At 56.5% G+C, this 20,762-nt stretch overlaps 1 protein-coding gene across 1 annotated transcript; it reads right to left on the bottom strand.

Annotated features, from left to right (window-relative positions):
• Positions 1-86: 86 nt before the first annotated feature.
• On the bottom strand, positions 87-14,665 carry PLTP (phospholipid transfer protein). Its single transcript, XM_032791017.2, has 16 exons — positions 14,538-14,665; positions 11,849-11,970; positions 11,359-11,458; positions 10,950-11,078; positions 10,471-10,626; positions 10,311-10,374; positions 9,336-9,399; positions 8,974-9,065; positions 8,633-8,803; positions 7,876-7,935; positions 7,500-7,664; positions 7,240-7,307; positions 7,068-7,110; positions 809-872; positions 653-729; positions 87-396 (listed from the first exon to the last, which is right to left on the bottom strand). The coding sequence occupies exons 2-16, from the start codon at positions 11,955-11,957 to the stop codon at positions 220-222; spliced, it is 1,539 nt and encodes a 512-aa protein (XP_032646908.1). The 5' UTR covers positions 11,958-11,970; positions 14,538-14,665; the 3' UTR covers positions 87-219.
• Between the last annotated feature and the right edge of the window lie 6,097 nt (positions 14,666-20,762).

The raw sequence follows: 20,762 nt of genomic DNA, 5'->3' as shown, positions 1-20,762 counted from the left end.
GGCTCTAGCCCCAGTGCCTAGGCCCCCCATCAGCTGCACAGGCAGGGGGAACAGTCTCTGACAGCTGCTAGAAAAGGCTCAGACTGCCCAGGCAGTGTCTAACCCTGTTTATTAGTGTCACAGTGCAGCTGCTGTCATTCCTCCTGGAGCAGCTACATCCATAGGCCAGTTGTGTTGCAGGAGCTGGCTCCTGGCACAGGCTGAGCAGGCAGCTGCTTCCTAGCTCAGGCTGGCCTGGGGCTCCATAGTGTTAAAGGAGCTCAGTAGGGAAGAGTTAGAGCCAGGGGGGGTTGTTTCTGGGCCGGGCAGGTGGCTGGGCCGGGCAGGCTGGTATTTCTCAATCACCTCCCGAAGTCCCTTAGAGAAATGAAGATCTGCCCCCACCGTGATGAATCCCTGCAGAGTGCAAAGGGAAGGAGTGTTAGCCCAGCAGGGGCCTCATCTCTGCTGCCTGTCCCCCCTATCCCCCAAATCATCCCTGAGCCAAAGAGTCACAGGGGCCCAGCACTGTGACACCCCAGTGCCTGGACTTGGCTGGGGCGGGGGGGCGTGTAGAGAGTTCAGGGTAGAACTGTGAGGCCCTGAGCTCTGCATGGTAACTAGGCCCCCTCCCTGGAGCAGGTGCTGAGCCCCTCCTATGCCACACACATACCATGTGGCTGGTGACCACCTCCTTGGTGAAGTCCATGCCCTCAGGCAGGGGAATTGGGACGCCCTTCTTTGTCCTCTCTGCAGAAAAGAAAAGGGAGTCTTTGAGAGTGTGTCCTGGGTCTGGTGCCCAGCCCCCTCCTGCAGCCCAAGTCCCTACCATTAAGGATGGGCATGATCATCAGTTGCAGCAGTGTCTTCAGGGGGGTTTGCAATGGGAACAGCTGGGGGACAGAGGAAGAAGGGTTAAAGCTGTGGTGGGCCACAGGGCTATCCCTGCATGTACCCGCCACCCCCCAGGAAGGGCCAGTTGGTTTAGACTGAGTGTTGATAGACTTTAAGGTCAGAAGGGACCATTATGGTCATCTAGTCTGACCTCCTGCACAATGCAGGCCACAGAATCTCACCCACCCACTCCTGTAACAAACCCCTAACCTATGTCTGAGTTACTGAAGTCCTCAATTATGGGGTTGAGACCTCAAGGTGCGAGAATCCTCCAGCAAGTGACTGCTGCCCCACGCTGGCAGAGGAAGGGGAAAAAACTTCAGAGGCTCTCCAATCTGCCCTGGAGGAAAATTGCTTCTGACACCCAAAATATGCGTGATCAGCTTAAAACCTGAGCATGTGGCAAGACTCACCAGCCAGCACCTAGAGCGAAAAGAATTTCTCTCGTACTAACTCAGATCCAACCCATCTAACATCCATTCGCAGAACCACTGGGCATACTTACCTGCTGATAATCAAGGTCAATTAATGCCAAAATTAGGCTTATCCATCATACCATTCCCTCATAAACTTATCAAGCTTACGTCTTAAAAGCCAGATGTGTGTTTGGAGGCGTTCCAGAATTTCACTCCTCTAATGGTTAGAAATTTCATGCTAATTTCAGTCTAAACTTCCTAATGTCCAGTTTATATCCTTTTGCTTTGTGTCCACATAGAATTATTTAAGCTATAGCTACCCACTCCTTTCCTACATATTAATCCGCTCTGAATATTTATAAAGAGCACAGTCATATCTCTCCTCACCTTCATTTGGCTAACTAAACAGCCAGCTCTTTGAGTCTCCTTTCATAAGAAAGGTTTCCATTCCTCAGATCATCCTAGCAGCCAGTCCTGAACCTGTTCCAGTTTGAATCATCCTTCTTTAAACATGGAGACCAGAACTGCCACACTAGTATTCCACATGAGGTCTCACCAGTGCCTTGTATAACGTGCTAACACCTTCCTTACTGCTTTTGGAAATAACCTCGCTTGATTTGCCCAAATATCCCCCAAGGGGAACTGCATTCGCTCTTTTAACGGCCATATCACATTGGTGGCTCATAGGTCATCCTGTGATCAACCAATACTACAAGGTCCCTCTCCTCCTCTGTTACTTTCCAACTGATGTGTCCTCAATTTATAACTAAAATTCTTATTATTAATCCCTAAATGCAGGACCTGCACTTTTCACTATTAAATTTCATCCTATTACTATTACTCCCAGCTACAAGGTCATCCAGATCTTCCTGTATGATACCCTTGGTCCTTTCTCTGTGTTAGCATACACCCCAGCTTTGTGTCATGCCGCAAACTTTATTAGCACATTCCCACTTTTTTGTGCCAAGAGTCAGTAATAAGATTAAATAAAACTGGTCCCAAAACCGATCCCTCAGGAACTCCACTAGTAACCTCCTTTCAGCCTGACAGTTCACTTTCAGTAATGACCGGTTGTAGTCTCCTCTTTAACCAGTTCCTTATCCACCTTTCAATTTTCATATTGATCCCCATCTTTTCCAATTTAAAATCTCCCATGTGGAACCATATCAAATGCCTTACTGAAATCGGGTAAATTAGATCCACTGCATTTCCTTTTCTTAAAATCTTTCACCTTCTCAAAGGAGGAGATCAGGTTGGTTGCACGATCTACCTTTGTAAAACCATGTTGTATTTTGTCCCAATTACCATTGACCTCAATCTCCTTAACTACTTCTCCTTCAATTTCCACCCCCAAGACCGTACATACTACAGATGTCAAACTAACAGCCTATAGTACTTGGATCACTTTTTTTCCTCTTTCTTAAAAATAGGAACTTTGTTAGCAATTCTCCAATTGTACGGTACAACCCGAGTTTACGATTCATTAAAAATTCTTGCTAATGGGCTTGCATTCCAATGTGCCAGTTCCTTTAATATTTTGGATGAAGGTTATCTGGGCCCCGATTTAGTCTCATTAAGCTGTTGGAGTTTGCTCTACCTCGGATTGGTAATATCTACCTCCCATATCCTCATTCCCATTGTCATCCTACCATTATCTCTAACTCCTCATTAAAGACTGAGGCAAAGTATTTGTTTAGATATTGGGCCATGCCTAGATATCCTTAACCTCCATTACACTCAGTGGCTAGCAGTCCCAAGCCAAGTCTCCCACAAGGGAGGCAATTCCAGTAGTGCCCAGATCTAGTCCAGAGGTGAATCTAACAGTGCTCAGTCACAGTTTTTCTCTTCCTGCTGATAATAGCTCACCTTACCTGATCACTCTCCTTATAGTGTGTATGGCAACACCCGTTGTTTCATGGTCTCTGTGTATATTTTGTGACAATTCCTCCCCTACCTTGGTGGGTCCTACACTTATTGGCAGATTTGCTCACTCAGTGATCTTTCCCCTCTGGTGGAACCCCCAGTCTGGGTCAAACTCCTCCTGTGTCTGATCAGGAGTGGGAGTTTGGGGGAACCCAGCCCCGCCTTCTACTCCGCGGTTCCAGCCCAGGGCCCTGTGGATTGCAGCTGTCCTATAGTGCCTCCTGTAACAGCTGCATGACAGCTACACCTCTCCTGGCTACTTCCCCATAGCCTCTTCCAAACACCTTCTTTATCCTCCACCACAGGAACCTTCCTCCTGTGTCTGATAGCTTGTACTCCTTAGTCCTCCAGCGCCACGCCTCTCAGCTTCTTGTACCTCTTGCTCCCAGCTCCTCACACAACTTCACTAACTGGGGGCTTTTAACTAGTTCCAACCAGCCTTGATGGACACCTGAAGCCAATCAATGTACTATCTCCACTGCTTTAGAAAGATCTTAACTGCCCAGGTGTCTTGATTAACCTGGAGCAAACTGCCATTTCGTTACCATGGTACTAGGGATTTGGTTAGCCTGGGGCTAACATGCCTGTTCCTCAGTACTTTACTGTAGCCATCTGGCCTTGCCCCATCACGATATATATATATATATATATATCTTCCTACTGTATTTTCCACTGCATGCATCCGATGAAGTGGGCTGTAGCCCACGAAAGCTTATGCCCAAATAAATGTGTTAGTCTCTAAAGGTGCCACAGGGACTTCTGTTCTTTTCACACTCATCATGTCATTCAATTTACTAGCGGGGGTGGGGGCTCGAAGAAACCCATTCCGGTAGCATTTACCTTCAGAAAGGGGAACTACACAAAAGGGAGGCAGTGAGTTAAATGGAAATTAAAAGTAACAGTGGGGAGTGAAATAGCTGCAAGCTGCATGGAAACTCCATAACAAAGGCTCAAACGAACTAAATCCCAAATTAAAAAAACAATAAGAGGACCAAATATGGCACCTGGCTAAAGAGAGGCAGAGGGGCTAGAGCTAAAAAGGCATCCTTTCAAAATTAGAAGTCAAATTCTCCTGAGGAACAGAAACTCAGGCAAGTCACGTGTAAAAATATAATTAGGCAGGGCAAAAAAGACTTTGAGGAGGAACAAGCAAAAGCCGCACAAAGCTAACAGTTCAGTACATGAGAAACAGGAAGCTGCCAAGCAGCCGCTGGACAATCCAGGGCCTGAAGAAGCACTCAAGGAAGACATGTCTGTTGCGGAGAAATTAAATGAATTCTTTGCTGCAGAGGACGTTAGGAGATCTTCTTTTTAAGAGTCCCATATTGAGGTGTCGAGAGGAGCTTTTGGGACATATTTTTAAATTAAATGTCACTGGGACTGGTTGGGATTCACCCAAGAATTCTGAAGGAACTCAGATATGAAATTGCAGAACTACTGACTGTGCTATGCAACCTGTTGCTTAATTCAGCCAATGTACCCCTGGGCACTGACCTCACCGCTTTCCTGGGGGTACTCAGCCCCCTGCCCCCGGCCCTGCCTCCATGCTACCCCTTCCATGGGGCCCTACCCCACCTCTTCCCACCCCTTCCCTGCCCCCATTCCAACTCCTTCCCCAAATCCCTGCCCCGGCCCCGCCTCCTCCCCTGAGCCTGCCACATTCCCACTCCTACCCCTCCCTCCCAGAGCATGCTAACACTGCCAAACAGCTGTTTGGTGGGAGTCAGGCAGGAAGCCCTGGGAGGTAGCAGGAGGAGGAGGTGAGGCAGGAGGTGAGGGGAGCTTGGCTGCCTATGGGTGCACCAGCCCCCAAGCACTCACGGAGTCAGCGCCTATGTCTGTACCAGATGATTGGTGGATAGGTAATTTTCTTTAAAAGGCTCCAGTGGGTAATTCTGGCAATTACATGCCGGTGACCCTAATTTCAGTACCAGCAAACTGGTTGAAGCTACAGTAAAGAACAGAATTAGCAGCCACATAAATTCATGCAATATGTTGAAGAGGTACACGGCTTTTGTACATGCCTCCCCCATCCATTAGAATTCTTTGAGGAGTCCACAAATGTGGACAAGGATGATCCAGTGGATATAATGTACTTGGACTTTCTAAAAGCCTTTGACAAGGTCCCTCACCAAAGGCTCTTAAGCAAAGTAAGCTGCCATGGGATAAGAGGGAAGGTTCTCTCAGGGACTGGTAACTGGTTAAAAGACAGGAAACAAAGGGTAGGAATAAATGGTCAGTTTTCACAGGAGAGAGAGGTAAGGGAAAGTGAAACTAAACCCCGCAGCGTGACAGAGGGGAAAGGGCTGGCAAATGTGCCACTTCCAAACGCTGCCCCCCCCCCCCCCCCCCCGGTGACACTGTGCCAATGTGGGCAGCTGGCCCTGATCCCCAGAGAGATCCTCACCTGCTCCTTGGGAGAGCCCAGCTCTGGCCTCCTTGCCCCTGGGTCCCCCCCCGGAGAGCAAAGTACTCAGAGCCTGGGAACGTTTAGAGACCCTGCGAGCTGGGGGCAGTCTCAGCCTCCTCCTTGCTCACAGGTTCCCCTGGGCCAGAAGGGACCATTGTGATCATCTCCTCTGACCCCCCTGTATTAATCCTAATGAACAATGCCACGTGATCCAGGATTCATTTTTGAACGTTTATAATAAGGGATGCTCCGGGGGGAAAGGGAGAGGGGGGACACGAGGTGGAAGTTTTGCCTAGGGTGCAAAATATCCTTGCACCGGCCCTGGGGGGAGGTCTAGCTGGATATTAGGAAACACTATTTCACTAGGAGGGTGGTGAAGCGCTGGAATGGGTTCCCTAGGGAGGTGGTAGAATCTCCTTCCTTCGAGGTTTTTAAGGTCAGGCTTGACAAAGCCCTGGCTGGGATGATTTAGTTGGGGATTGGCTCGGCTTTGAGCAGGAGGTGGGACTAGATACCTCCTGAGGTCCCTTCCAACCCTGAGATTCTATGGTTCTATGACTGGGACTGTTCAGCTCGGAAAAGAGACAACTAAGGGGGGATATGACTGAGATCTATAAAATGGTGACTGGGGTGGAGAAAGTGACTAGGACGCATTATTTACCCCTTCACATAACACAAGAACCAGGGCTCACCCCGTGAAATTACTAGGCGGTGGGTTTAAAACAAACACAAGGAAGTTCCACATCATACAATCAGCCTGTGGAACTCGTTGCCAGGGGATGTTGTGAAGGACAAATTATAACTGGGTTCAGACAAGAACTAGATAAGTTCCTGGAGGAAAGATCCATCAACGGCTTTTAGCCCAGATTGTCAGGGATGCAGCCCTAGGCCTCTGACTGCCAGATGGGACGGATCGCTCAGTAATTGCCTGTTCTGCTCATTCCCTGACGCTGGCCACCAAGCCAAGCGGACTGTTCTTGTGCCCTTGTGCTCGGCCTGGGTAGTAAGTTTGCTGGGCCGAGGCCTGCGTTGGGGTCAGGGCACAAGGCAGAGCAGTTTAGGGCCAAGCAAGGGCAGCTGCAGGCCTTGGGCTGGGGGTTCTTTTTTTAAGTGAGAGCCCCCCCATCTCTTCCACACGCTGCCCCACTTTAGGCACCGTCCCCCCGACCTGGACATTTCTCCACTCCCCTCTTCTTTCCCTTCACCACCGCAGGGGCCTCCCATTGCTCTCCCCAAATCCCTTGGTGGAATTTCCCTGTGGAGGGAGGGAGAAGAGCTGGTCCTCTGCGGCTGTGCCACAAGGCCAGGCTCCTCGTCTGGGAGCTGCACAAAGGGCAGCTGGAAGGGAGGGGCTCAGGTCTCAGCTCCCGCCAGCCCGGTTCTGCTGGATCGAGCCCATCTGTTTGATGCCCTGGGCTCTCTGCAGCCCGCGCTGCCCCACTCACCGCGAGGGACTCCAGTGCCGACTGCTTGGAGTAGATACGGAACCTGTCCGGGCGGGAGAGAGAGAGCACTGTGAACACAGCTCCAAGCTCCAGCCCTGGGACGGCTCTGCAGTCTGCCTTGGGACGCTGCCCAGACGCCCCAGCGAGGGGCTCCCAGGGGCAGGGGAGTTACCTTCTCAGATCCAACTGCACCTGCAGCGCTTTCCCTCGCAAAGACACCTTGGCACTCAGCTTGGCATCCTGGAGGGGAGACAAGGCCACAGCCCCATTACTGCCTACTCCACCGAGCAGACAGCCCTGCCCCATGCCACCCTGCTGTTTTGTAGCGGCAGCTTCACTGCTGGCCATGGGCTCATGGGACCAGGTTCTGCACAACTGCACAAACTGCAATAGGTGGGGTCAGGCTCCCTGCTTTGCCCGGGGAGAGCTCACCATGGTCATGCTGGAGAGTTGGATGGTGGGGTGGTCGACGGGCACCAGGGAGATGTTAAGGAGGGCAACAACCGAGACGGAGATGCCCGAGGGCTTAATTGTCCAGAGTGGAGGAGCCAACACCTGCAGCATCAGCTTCAGGGGTGCGTCCACCACAGCGGGGCTCTGCCAGGAGAGAGCAAGGTCAGGGAAGCAGGGGGCAGGCAGCACAGGGCTAAGCCAAGGCCCTGAAGGCAGCTGGCTCTTCTCACTAGCAGCTCCACTGCCATCCTCCTAGGGCCCTGGCTCGCACTGGCCCCCCAGCCCAAGGAGCTGCACCTCCTCCACGGAAATGACCTCCTCCCAAGGTCGCCCGCCCTGCGGCCACCGCTCTCACCAGCATGATGATGCTTCCGAGGAATGAGGCTCTCAGCAAAACCTCCAGATCCTTGGGCACCTGAAACAACACGCAACCATCCTGGGTAAGGAGATTGCCCCGCAGTGCACTGCTGTTATCCCGCCCCTCCCCCTATCTGCATGCCCAGTGCCCCTGCCCCTCTGCACGCCCCTCCCCCTCTTCCCATCTGCGCACGCGCCAGCACGCCAGCGCCTCCCCTCCCCATCTGCAACCACCACCCCCGCCTCCCCTCATCTTGCACCCCCCACCACGCTGGCCCCCCCATCTGCATGCCCCTTCCTCCTTCTGCTACTCCCGCACCCTTGCCCCCATCTGCATAGCCCAGCACATCCCTGCCCCTCCCACATCTGTCTCTCCTAGATGTCCCATCCCCTCTCCCCTTGCACACCAGCACCCCTGCCCCTCCCATACATGATCCAACTGCACATCCTCAGCCCCCCCGCCTTTCGCTCGGCCCTCATCTGCCCCACTCCACCACCCCTGCCCCCCCATCTGCATGCCCCTCTCCCCTCTGCACTCCCAGCACCTCTGCCCCCCATCTGCATGCCCAGCATCCCTGCCCCTCCCACATCTGTCTTCCTAGTGTCCCTGCCCCTCCTGCATCTGCACGTCCCTCCCCCTCTCCCCTCTGCACACCCAGCACCCCTGCCCCTCCCCCCATCTGTACTCCTAGTGTCCCTGCCCCTCCTCCCCCTCTGCACGCCCAGCACCCAGCAGTGTCCCAGTCCCTCCTCACCTCCTCCCCTGCAATCTCCTTGCTCAGCACCCCCGCCCGGTAGTAGGCGTCCATGGCAGAGTTGAAGAAGTACTCGGAGAAAGCCACGTAGACCATGCGCTCCGTCTCCTTGATCACTGGTGCCACCGCCTGGTTCACCAGTGTCTCGTTCCACCGATAGTAGAACATGCCCTGGGCAGCACAGAGCCAGTGAGTCCCGGCCCCCAGAACAGGCTCCCTGGGGCACTTGGCCATTGCAGCCCCGGGCTGGGGCCCGGCGTCCCCACATATGGTATCAGCGCGCACCCCAGAGCCAGGGCATCACAGGACCACGCTGGAGCCCCTCCCCCACGCCCCGTTACCTTGAAGTCCAGATCGAGGGTGTCGGGGGAGACGACGGGGTTGCTGAGGAGGGAGTAATCAATGCTGATGTGCTCATCCACCGGGCTGCGCACTGTGCCCAAGGAAAGCAGGGTCAGTCGCCCGGCGAGACCTGAGCTCGGCCCAGCCAGGCTGACGGCCCGTCTCCGGGCCCCTTCAGTCCTGCCCCCATCTTCCCAAGCAGAGCAGCCGCTGGGCCCCAGCCTGTTCCCATGGCTGCAGCCCACTGCCCCGCTAGCGTGCACCTGCCCCCGCCCAGCTGCACCCAGGCCCAGGCAGAGCCGGGCCCAAGTCTGGTCTTGTCAGCCCAAGCCCCATCGCGGCCGCAGGGACACGGACTCACCCGACACAGTGCCCAGCAGCGAGTTCAGCTGCACAAGCCCCGCGTAGTGCAACGCCGGGCAGATCTGAAACAGACACCACAGGCTGGGTCGGGGTCGGCAAGACAGGGAGCAGGATCTAGCCTGACGGGCGTCCCTGCAGCCTCCCTGGAAGCCTCTCCCTCTCCCGGGTCCCAGCCGCTGGCCCCCATGGGAATTGGGAACATCCTGCCCGTGGCGTCAGGAGCTGCTCGTCCTCTGGCATCAAAGCCACAGCACAGGGCAGGGCTCGCCGCTGCCCCCCAGCACTCCGTGCCCTGAGCAGGATGGAGCGAAAGGACCAGCTCCTCCCAGGCACCGTGCAATGGCATGTTCTGCCTGCGCCCCACAGCTCCCGTCCACCCCGCCTGCCCCCGCCCTGCCTGCGCCCCACAGCCCCCGTCCCGCCTGCCCCGCCTGCCTGGCGCCCCACAGCCTGACCACGCCCCCTTCCACCCTGACCCGCAGCCCCCATCTGCCTGCGCCCCATAGCCCCCGTCCACCCCGCCTGCCCTGCTCTGCCTGCGCCCCACAGCCCTGACCAACAGCCCCTTAGCCAACGGCCCTGCAGCCCCCTTCCACCCCACCTGCCCCCATTCTGCCTGCGCCCCATAGCCCCCGTCCACCCCGCCTGCCCTGCTCTGCCTGCGCCCCACAGCCCTGACCAACAGCCCCTTTCCACCCTGACCTGCAGCCCCCATCTCCCCCACCTGCCCCCGCTTCACCTGCACCCCACAACCCTGTGCCACAACCCCCTTTCACCCTGACCCGCAGCCCCCTTCCACCCAGCCTGCCCCTGCTCCACCTGCGCCCCACAACCCTGACCCGCAGTTCATGATTTGGGGCTGGGGGCTGTGAGGGGGAAGTGCCCTCAGCTGATACCATTCCCTGCCTGCTCAGCCCCCACTGTTTGAGCCCTGCCCCCAGCCCCAAAGGGGATGTCTCTGCCCACAAGATACCTGCCGGTTGACAAGGAAGCGTATTCCTGTGGTGAGGAAAGTAGACAGGAATTCATAGACCTTCCTGTGGAGACAGAGTCACAGTCCTCAAACCCCTGCGCTCCTGCTAGGAGAGCAGAGAGGCTCCTGAGGGGCGCTGGGGCTGCCCCCCAGGCGGTACCTGAGTGTGCCCGTGAAGCCAGTCTGCATCCTGGCAATGGAGGCATTACAGGCCATGTTCGAGATCTGGAGGCGCCCAGCATCGTCCATGGACAGCTTCAGCAGGGTGCGGATGTTGGCGCCTTCGGCAGAGGCATTGATGGAGCCAATATCGTAGCTGGGACGCAAAGGATTAAAACAGGTGAGCAGCACCCAAGCAAATGGACATCTCCCAGCAGAGCCCCCACTCTGGGGGATGAGAAAGCCGAGGGGGGCAGGGGCTGGCCCAGCCAGAGCTCAGAGCTGGGGGCGTCAAGAACCTGAAGGCAAATGTCAGAGTGAGCCTCTGAGCCCAGCGAGGGGGAGGCCTGACCTGCTGGCCGAGGAACAGGGAGAGGGCCCAGGACCGGACCCCGCACTGGGGGGGAGCAGAGCGGGGGGCCCGACCCCACGCTGGGGGGAGTGGAGGGGGAGGGGCCCGACCCCACGCGGGGAGCTCACAAGAACCAGTAGAGTATCTGGCGCCGGAAGCGCAGGCTGATGGAGGCATTGTTGATGTTGAAGGCGAGGTGCTGCGGGGGCTGGAAGTGCAGGTTGGAGAGCGCCAGCTGCAGATCCATCACCTTCACCCTGCGGGGGCAGAGGCAGCATCAGCCCAGCATCTCTAGCTCGGCTTTTCACGTCACAGTCACTGCAATGGGAGAGGCCCCTGCACTCCTGGGTGGCATCATGCCCTAAGGCCTGGCTCTTCAGGGCTGCACCCAGCCCAGGGCTACCAGCCCCTCCTTGGGACCCTCCCTCCGCCCACCCCCCAAGCCACACACTGCTGTCTCAGGCCCTCCAGCCCCCGCCTGCCCCCATCATTGCTGGTGAAGCGGTGCCCAGAGCCCTGCCCCCGGCCCCCGCTTACCCGCTGATGTTGTACTGGAACTGCCCTTCCTTCCCGTGCAGGTCGGGGATGCTGATGTGCTCCAGCTCCTGCTCCACAAACCGCAGCCCTTCCTGCTTCACTGCAAAAGAACAACCCTGCTCTCTGCCCCGGCCTTGGCTCCACAGGGAGGAAAGGAGGCTGGGGCCCTTCCCCCCGCTCCACCCCTCAGCCCCAGGGCACTGGCCAGGCAGGTCCTTTTCCTGGCAACCCAGATGCATGTAAACAGCACAGACTTGTCCCAGCCCTAGCCCCAGCCCCAGCCCCAGCAGGCTCCCCAGGGAGGATGGGCTAAGGACAGCGGAACATCTCACTCCACCCCGCTGGCTCAGCACCAGCAGCAGGGAGCATCCTGTTGTGGGGAACCCCAGAACAGTGGGCACGCCCTGGTCTGGTGCCACCTGGGGGTGCTGCTCCAGCAGCTTGTGGTTCCTGAGCAGGCCAATGGACTCTGGCTCTGCCCGCTCCTTACCCAGCTCCAGGCCCTTGGAGGTGATCCGGATTTTGCACCCAGGGGCAGCAGCTCTCCCTGCAGTGACCAGCCAGGGCAGCATCAGGAACAGGAGGTTGCACAGAGCCATGGCACGTCTCTTCCTGGAGGAGATCAGAGCAGGGTTGTTGAGACCAGCTGAGCAGGCAGCCGGATACCATTCTCAGCCGCCACATCACTGTGCCTTCCCGCTGGTCGGAGACGCCAGTACACCTGGCTCCCCAGTGGGCGCAGACAGCCGGGGTGACGGAGGCCTCCTACTATCCCTTGCGAACCGACTCTCGCCCAGGACCCTGGCCCCTGGGAGCCCCCCCAAGCGGTGTGGTTCCCTCCCCCGGCAGGAAGCCTTGGCCGGAGCTCCCAGGCATCCTGCCCAGATGCTCCCTCGGTGGCACTCTGTGACTGGTCCCCCTTCCTCCCAGGCAGGTCACTTGGCTTCCTGGGGCTGGCCCCCCGTTCCCTCCTCGGCCCCAGTGCCAACTCACCAGGGCTCTCCCAATGTGTGCCCCAAAGAGGGGCCCGGAGAGGGACAAGGGCAGTGGTTGCAAGGCGGAGTGTGCCAGCTGCCCCGGGGGGCCCAGCCAAGCCAGCTGCCATGGGGGGGTAGTGTTGTTGGTGAAACCGACCCCCCACCCTGCCCTGCGCTGCGGTTCCTGGCCCTGGTGCAGCTCTCGAGTCCCGGGCATGGGGCAGCGGGGCCAAGGCGCCTGGGGTCCCGCCTCTGGTTCTGGGCTCCGGCAGGACGAGCCACATTCAGCCACTGCTCTGGGCTTCCGACCGTCTGTGCGGGGCAGGGGCTCGGCTCGGCTTGCCGGCCTCTTCCCCCCCGCAGGGCCTGATGCTGCACCCTCCTCCCTGGCCTCGCGCCTGTAGTGGGGAGGGGCGGAATCTGCCTCCAGCCCGCACCCCCCCCGCAGCCTGGCCCCTCGCCCGCACTTGCTTCTGTCCCTAGGGTAACCGTTGCTGGGCTCAGAGTGCAAAATAAATGGCTGGTTGCAGCCAGCTTCCCGCAGCAGCGCCGGGAGGGCCACGGGCACCCCAAGAGGGGGAGGGGGTGATGGGCACCCCACAGGGGCCATGGGCATGCCCAGATCAAGGGGGATGGGGATGGGCACTCCTGGAGGGGGTGATTGGCACCCCACAGGGGGCTATGGGCATGTCCTGACTGAGAGGAGGAGGGGATGGGCATCCCCAGAGGGGGGAGGGGATGATGGGCACCCCAGAGGGGGCCATGGGCATGCCCAGACCAATATGGGGAGGGGATGGACACCCCCAGAGGGGGTCCTGCTCTACACACAGGTGTCCTGGATGCAATTGAGTCAAGTCAGAAGTGGAGCAGAGAGGGTGGGTTCTGCCCACTTATGCCACCCAATCCACTGGGCCTTGTTCCCACGAGGGGCTGCGCATTGCGCTGTATGTATCTGGGTTAGATCAGGACTGCATGGAGCAGCCTGGAGCTTTGCCCTGGCCAGAGCTTCCCCCACTCCTAGTTCCCGGACCCAGCCGGCCCATCACCCCGCCTGCCCCTTGCTGCCTCACGTGCTCCTGCCTTTAACGCCAGCCGATCTGGGCAGATTGACATTCTTTGCAAATCCCCGGTCGCTCTGGGGGCCGATTATCCACAGCAGCGACAGACCAGAGTTGTGTCACCCCCTTCCCCCAGGCACTGTGGGCAGGTCGCTTGTTCTTCCACCAGAGCTGCCAGGTCCAGGACTCCCTCCCCAGCCCCTGCACCCAGACGTGCTCTGGAAAGCAAAGCGGGGCCTCGGCACTCAGCAGTACTAGCCAGCCTGCCAGAGGCTGGGGCTGGAGCAGGGTCCCCGTGTCCTGTAGTGCTGGGCACACTCAGAAAGCCGAGCCAGGGCAGGCAGGGCAGGGGGAGCTGGCTGAGCTTGGTCCCCTGGCATAGCTTCTGCATAACCCCTCTCCATGCCCGTTTGCTGGGCCGGGAGCAGCCAGCCAGTCCACGCACGTGCTCAGGAATCTGCAGGATTCAGCACACGCCATGGCAAGCAGGATAGTGCGGCAGCCGTGGATGCTATCGCCAGCCCCGGCCCCGGCCCCGGCCCCGGGCTGGGCTGGCCACTGGCAGCAGGGCAGAGAGATCCATCCCCTCCCCAGGCCCCGTGCTGGACACCTAATCAACAAGAACTCCCCAGATCCGCCTTTTCACAGCCTCCCCCCGACTCATTCCGACCCGCACCCGCAGCCAGCGCTCACACATCGGGAAGAGGTGAAAATCTCAGCTCTCCAGTGAGGAATCCCCCCATCCATCCGGACACCCCCAGCAGCACAGCCACCCTCCAGCGGGGCGCCCTGTGCACACGGCGCCTTCCACCAACACCCCCAGCTGCCCCCTCCTGGGTTGCAACAGGAGCAGGGGTCTTTTCATCCAGCAGAACTAGCTAGCACCGGCCCTCTGGGCTCCCTGCAGGCACTGTACAGGGACCCCCCCCCCCCCCCGCCTCTCTCTCTCCCTGGCCTCTACAGCTTCTCCTGGGCTCTGGCCATGGAAAGAACTTGGGGGCACCCCCCAGAGACACCCACACTTCCCTGTCTGGTTACAAAGGCACTTTCCTTCCCTGGGCCAGAGCTGCCTGTGCTTGGCCCGTTTGTGGGGGCCGGGGGATCTGCCTGGCTGCACAATACCAGCTGAATTCCTTGTACTTACAGTGCCCTGGGGTTACTTTTTCCTGGCTCTCCCTCCCGGTGCTGGGAGGCTGAATCACGTGGAGGGAGGCAGGGCAGGAGAGAACCACTGGCTCCAACAGTTTCTCAGGGGCTGGCTGCACTTCCCCTTCCTTTATATATCCCACACTTTGCCACTCCTCATGAGCCCAGGGCTGGGAGGAGACAGGGGGCCTGGGAGGATGCAGGTCTCAGGCATGCCAAGAGCAGACTCCGCAAAGCCAGTTTCCCCTGCCCATGGGCTGCCTGCCCAGGGCACAAAGGGCTAGGCTCACAAACATCAGCTGCCTGAGCTGCACATGCAGCCACCTGCCCTGGTCCTTGCTGCACACAACTGCTCAGCGTGTGTATGCAGTGGCCGTGAGCATGTGTGCAAACCAAAGCAGCCCCTGGCCTGCTGTGGTGGAGGGGGCGTGACGCAGGTGGGGGTGGGGAACATGTCTGCACTTAGGGACCAGACTCACGTTATGCTCCACTCTAGCAAATTCAGTCCTGGTGCCGGGTCCCTCAAGCCTATCCCCAGAGCTGGCCCCACACAATCAGCGTCCCACCTCCATGCTGCAGCCCTGACCTTCTGGGGCAGCCTCTAGGGGCAGAGGAGAACGCCCATGGCCCTGGCCACTGCTGAGGCTGCAAACGGGCCAGTTTGTGCTCCTGGTGAGGCAGGTGGCAGGCAGGGAGCAGCCTGTTGGTGCTACGCAGTCAGCTCCCAAGGGGCTCTGGACACATTCCTCTGCCCAGCCCCACCTCCACCTGTGCTGGTCCCCATGAGCCCAAAGGGGAGTTTCTTAACCCCGCAGTCAGCAGGGCGACCCCAGGAATGTCCATGCTCCAGGCCCAAGCTGCCCCCACCTGGGGGCTCAGTCACAGGGAAAGGCTCCCCAGATGGGATTTCTCTGGGAATGGCTCCTTGCCGGGTCCTTCAGTGACACTAGTGCAGATGCCACAGACTATACGTAGAGTTCTGCTCCTGGGCACAGTCCTGTCCCTGAACTGCCCCTTGTCACAGCCTGCCAGGCCCCATGCTCTCTTGGCTCCGTACGCTCCCTGGGAGGAACCCCCTTCAGGGTGACAGCCCTCCCTGGGGGCTAGACCCTCTGGCCATGCCAGCTCCTGGGATTGCAGCACCTCTGAGCCTTCTGCATGCCCAGCTTTCTCTGTGGGCTTCCCCACCCAGGGGGAGCAACGCACCCCTGCTCTCTAGCCTGCAGTGACCCTCAGCCAGCGTAACACAGGAGGGTTTCTTGTACATCTGAACACAGCACAGGAAGTTCTCAGGGCCCCCAGGCCTAGAAACTCTCAGCACTATCCATCCGGGTCACCTTCATCCAGGCTGCTCTTTGTCCCCAGTCCAGCAGCAACCTCCTTCCAACTGACCTCCCTATATCCCCTTCTCTAGTCCCACGTCCACCAGGGCCCACTCTCTTCCCTCCTTTGTTCCCACTGGCCAGAACCAGCTGCCTTCCAGATCCCCAGGGTCCTCTCTCCTCAGCCCTTTGCCCTCCCACTGGCCAGAACTGGCTGGCTTCCAAGGGAGTGGGCCTCCAGGTCACCAGTTGCTATGTTACACCCACCATGTCCAGGACATTGTCCGGGGTCCAGGCTGCTAGACGAGGTCACACCTGGTCCTCTGTAACATCAAGCACCCTCTCCCGCCACCTCATTACACACACAGCACTTGGGGCAAAGTGAGACACACACTGTTCATGCAAAACACTAAGAAAATCCCCCTCCCTTCATCTCACATGCACACCATTATAACAATTGTGCAAGCAAATGTCCACAAGGTCTGTGTCTGATCTGCACATGATTATCACGTGCAGCTGGATAAGTGCAGGACTAATTAAGAGTCTGTGGTAACACCACAGCAATTGCTCGTGCGTTAGCACAGCTCATTTTGCCTAAAATCGGATTGTAAGAGCCTAAGAAACAAAAGGAGAATTAACAAATAAACAGCAAACTGCTAGTTGCCAGGTCTGGTGCTGCAGGGAGAGCCCAGGAAACCCTGTTCCCATGGAAAGCTGGAGAAAACAGTGACTTCCCAGGTTGTTGCAAGGTAAATTTTACTAATTTGTGTTCAACTTTAGGTGCATTTGAAAGTAGCTAAACTGGGGAACCCACTGGGAAACATCACAAAAAGAGCAGTTCCCAGCTACAGGGCAGCCAGAAGTGGTGAGGGGTGTTTGGAAAATCCATCTGGGATATTTGTACGTAGAACATATGACTTCCCAGAGAGATGTAATAATATGTGGCCATCTGAGGGCTCACGAGATGCTGATGTGGTTTCCTGGCGCAGCTTGGCCTAGCCAATGCTGGAAAGGCTGCTGTTTGGTGTGACCCAGAGGAGACCATTAACAGTGCTTTGTCTCACTCTGTCCACCTCCCTGGCTGACAGCCCCAGCTCACTCCTACAGGCCAGCTGTCAGGACTTCAAAGCTTCCTTGGTCATCTAGCTATTTGCAGACTAACCCTCTGTTTATATCTTTTTGAGGGGAACTGCCCATCCAGGCAGCAGGCGGCTGAAACACGTGATGAAGTCCAGCTGCGCAGCAGAGCTGTGTGTGCTGCTCAGCCTCCCTCTGCAGAGAGACTCAAGGTGCGGGAGAGGACCAAGTTTTAATTCTATATGTTAAACTACCAGGGATCTAACAATTAAATCCCGAAAAGAAACCAGCCCATTGAATGTGACCACAGGGGCAGAGCAAAGGGTGCTTGTTAGCTAAATGAGAGGTTCCACAACCCTAAATAGACTGGAGTGCCACCCCAGGAGCAGCTGGCTGTGTGTTTTCCAAAGAACACCGCACTCTGCCTCCACCTGCAAAGCACATGCTGCAGTTCCCCACTAGCCGCGAGGGCAGGGCAGGCCCTTACTGGCATGGCACTGTAATCCCAGATCCCCTATGCCAGGTGCACACCAGCGTGTGAAACTCTCCTTTGCCGTGAGGCCTACACAAAAATCCCCAGAGGCTGAACTGCTTGTGAGCTGAGACCACTGCCCATCACGCAGCCCCATACTGGCTGCTTCCTTGTGCTCCCCCATCATTCTGTCTGGAGCTGTCATTTCTTGTTTTATACTCATGGTGTCTACACTTAAAACGCTGCAGCTGTGCCACTGTAGTGCTTCAGTGTAGACACTATGCAGATGGGAGGGTTCTCCCATCGCTAGTAACCCATCTCCCTGAGGCACAGCTAGGTCAGCAGAAGAATTCTCCCATTGACAGAACACCATCTACAGTAGGGCTAGGTCACTCTAGCTGGGTCTCTGAGGGGCGTGTGTGTATTTTTCACCCCCCACCCCCCGCAGAGTTGAAGCTGCACCGATATAAGTTCCTAGTGTAGACAGGCCTTAGATCATAAGCTCTTTGGGGCAGGGACTATCCTTTGTGTTGGTACGGTACCTAGCCCCCTGGGGGCACTCTGATAAGACAAATAAATAATACTATCGCCCAGCCAGCCACACTCCGGGTTTTTGGGTTGCCAAGCTAGCCTCACTCTGCACTATTGCATTCAAGTGAACCTTCCTCTTCTTAAGACACTGGAGAGGAAGGCCTCGTCTACACTAGGCATTTACTTTGGTATAGCTACATCCCTCTGGGGTGTGAAAAATGCACACCCCTGAGACGCAGCTGTACAGACCTAACCGCCAGGGTAGCCCAACGCTGGGAGAATTCTCCTGTTGACCTAGCTACTTCCTCACAGGGAGGAGGATTACGCCGATGGGAGAACCCCACCTGTTGGTGTGGGGAGTGTCTACATAGAAGATCTACATAGGGGAGCTGCACTGCGGCAGCGTTTTAAGTGTCGACAAGCTTAAAGTGTGGGCTAGTGGTCCGGGCATGGGCCTGGGAGTCAGGACGCCTGGGTTCCATTGGCAGCTTCAGGAGGAAAGTGAAGTCAAGTGTTTAGAGCAGAAGGAGCACAGAGGCAGTTGACTGTGTTTCCCATCTGACAGGCTTGCTTGGGCATTTCACAACTCTTAGCCTCAGTTCCTCTCTCTCTGAAATGGGGCTGATGATACCACTTCATGGCAGACTTATGGGATTAATTAATGTTTGGGACATGGGTTCTCAGGGTTGATTCTGGTGTACAAGGACCTTCACGAGGAGGAACTACTCAGCAGTAATGGGCTCGGCAGTCTAACAGAGAAAGGTATAACAAGAACTAGGGGCTGGGAGATAAAGCTGGACAAATTCGATCTAGAAATAAGGTGCAGGATATTTAACAGTGAGAGTCATTAACCACTGGAACAAACTGTGACACTGGCAGACCAGATTCCAGCTCAGGCCAAGGTCCCCATGCCTCAACTGAACCCTGGCAGACACACAGCTGGAGCCAGTAGGGCTCACCTGGGTGTAAGTAATGTTAAAATGGGAAGTATAGGAATGTCTTGGGAATTTAGTCTATTGAAGGCTGGGGCTGGCTGCCTGCATTAATCTCACAGGTAGCATCTGTATCCCCTCGGGTAAGGTAATGCTTGAGCATTTGCATTGTGAGCCATTGTAACGGTAACTCTCCAGGTAGGAGAGGCACATTAACCAGTGTGAAATGCTGGTCTGCAGCAGATGTTATGTCCTGCCCGATAGGGAAGGCTCAGCAACACCTAGGGTGACCAGACAGAAAGTGAGAAAAATTGGGCCGGGTGGTGGGGGGTAATAGGTGCCTATATAAGACAAAGCCCCAAATATCAGGACTATCCCTATAAAATCAGGACATCTGGTAACCCCAGCAACACCAGATGGACTGAAGTGGAACATTAGAGAGGACACAGAATTTGCTGTTTACTCTCCCCCTCCCCTCCCCCATGAAGATGAGTCTTGCAAGCAGGGCTTAAATTCAGCCGGACCCTCCACAGCAGGAGCTCTGGTAAATATTTTCAAACTCCCAGGAGCCCTGGAACCTCCCAAAGAGTTTCAGTCTGCAGGAGGCCCCAGGCCTTGTGGCCTCAGCCCTGCAGTGCGTGCTGGGGCTCAGGGCTTCAGCCCCAATGTGCGCCACGGGGGCTGAAGCTCGCCCTGCCCTGGCCCCAGCTCAGCTCCAGTAAATAACTGTTGAGAACTTAAGCCCTGTTTGCAAGTGAATTCCTCCCATCAACTGAGCTTGCAGTTCAAAGGAGAAGTGGAAAAGGGAATAAAAACCCCTGACAAGGAGGAACTGTATCTTTATGCTGCTTGGACTGTGGGGACAAGATTTCTAGCCATAAGCAAAAAATTCCCCATCCTTTGCTCGAGTTAGCCCTAAAGGACATCTAGAGCTTGCTTATTGTAGAAGTTTCTGTTATTTTTGAAGCTTGAGATTTGTGTGTGTTTGCCTGCTTTAACCTTGTAAATAACTCCTGTTTCCTTTTCCTCCTTAATAAATCTTTAGATAGTTTATTATAGGATTGACTACAAGCATTGTCTGTGGTGTGAGATCTAAAGTACAATTGATCTGGGTAAGTGACTGGTCCTTGAATCCAAATGTTGCTGGGTTACTGAATGTAAGGGACCATGTCACAAAGGCATGGTCCCTGAGTGGCGAGACAGACCAGAGTGCTCACGGAGACGCTGTGATGCTCTGGTTAGGCTGTTATGGAGCCCATGGAGTTTGCACTTGATGGCTGGCTGGGAACAGTCTGCGCTGAGCTTAGTCCTCACACTCTTGAGCCACTGCAGGACAGTTTGCAACAAACTACTAAGGGAAGTGCAGGAGTCTCCACTTCTTGACACTTTCAGAGCCAGACTAGAGGCCTTTCTGGAAGATGCTTTAAGGTCTGCCTACCCTGCACGCCCAGCTAGCAGGGCTATAACATCTACGCTGCAGGCTCAGCTAGCAGGGCTATAACGTTTACGCTGCAGGCCCAGCTAGCAGGGCTATAAAGAACTGCTATAAATGGCAGTGGGAACAGTGAGGCTTAGCTTGGGCAAGTAGAGCGCTCTACATGCTTGAACCCTGGTGTATACATCCCTACACAGCTCTCTGCACACCCAAGCAGCACCTGCCATGGCTACACTGCTACTATTGGCAGCAGAGCATTCCACTGCCAGGGCCTGGCACCGTGGCAGGGACGGGCAGAGGGGGAGGCTCTGGTGACTCTCTCCTGGCCGGGGCCTGGCACCGTGGCAGGGACGGGCAGAGAGGGAAGCTCTGGTGACTCTCTCTTGGCCAGGGCCTGGCACCGTGGCAGGGAGGCGAGGGCAGGGCTTTGGTGCTCTCTCTTGGGCCAGTGGGC

This window comes from Chelonoidis abingdonii, chromosome 14, assembly GCF_003597395.2.
Source record: "Chelonoidis abingdonii isolate Lonesome George chromosome 14, CheloAbing_2.0, whole genome shotgun sequence".
In the NCBI taxonomy this organism is placed as follows: Eukaryota; Metazoa; Chordata; order Testudines; family Testudinidae; genus Chelonoidis; species Chelonoidis abingdonii.
Note: the sequence above shows the minus strand (reverse complement) of the source record. Positions and strands in the feature narration are given on the sequence as shown.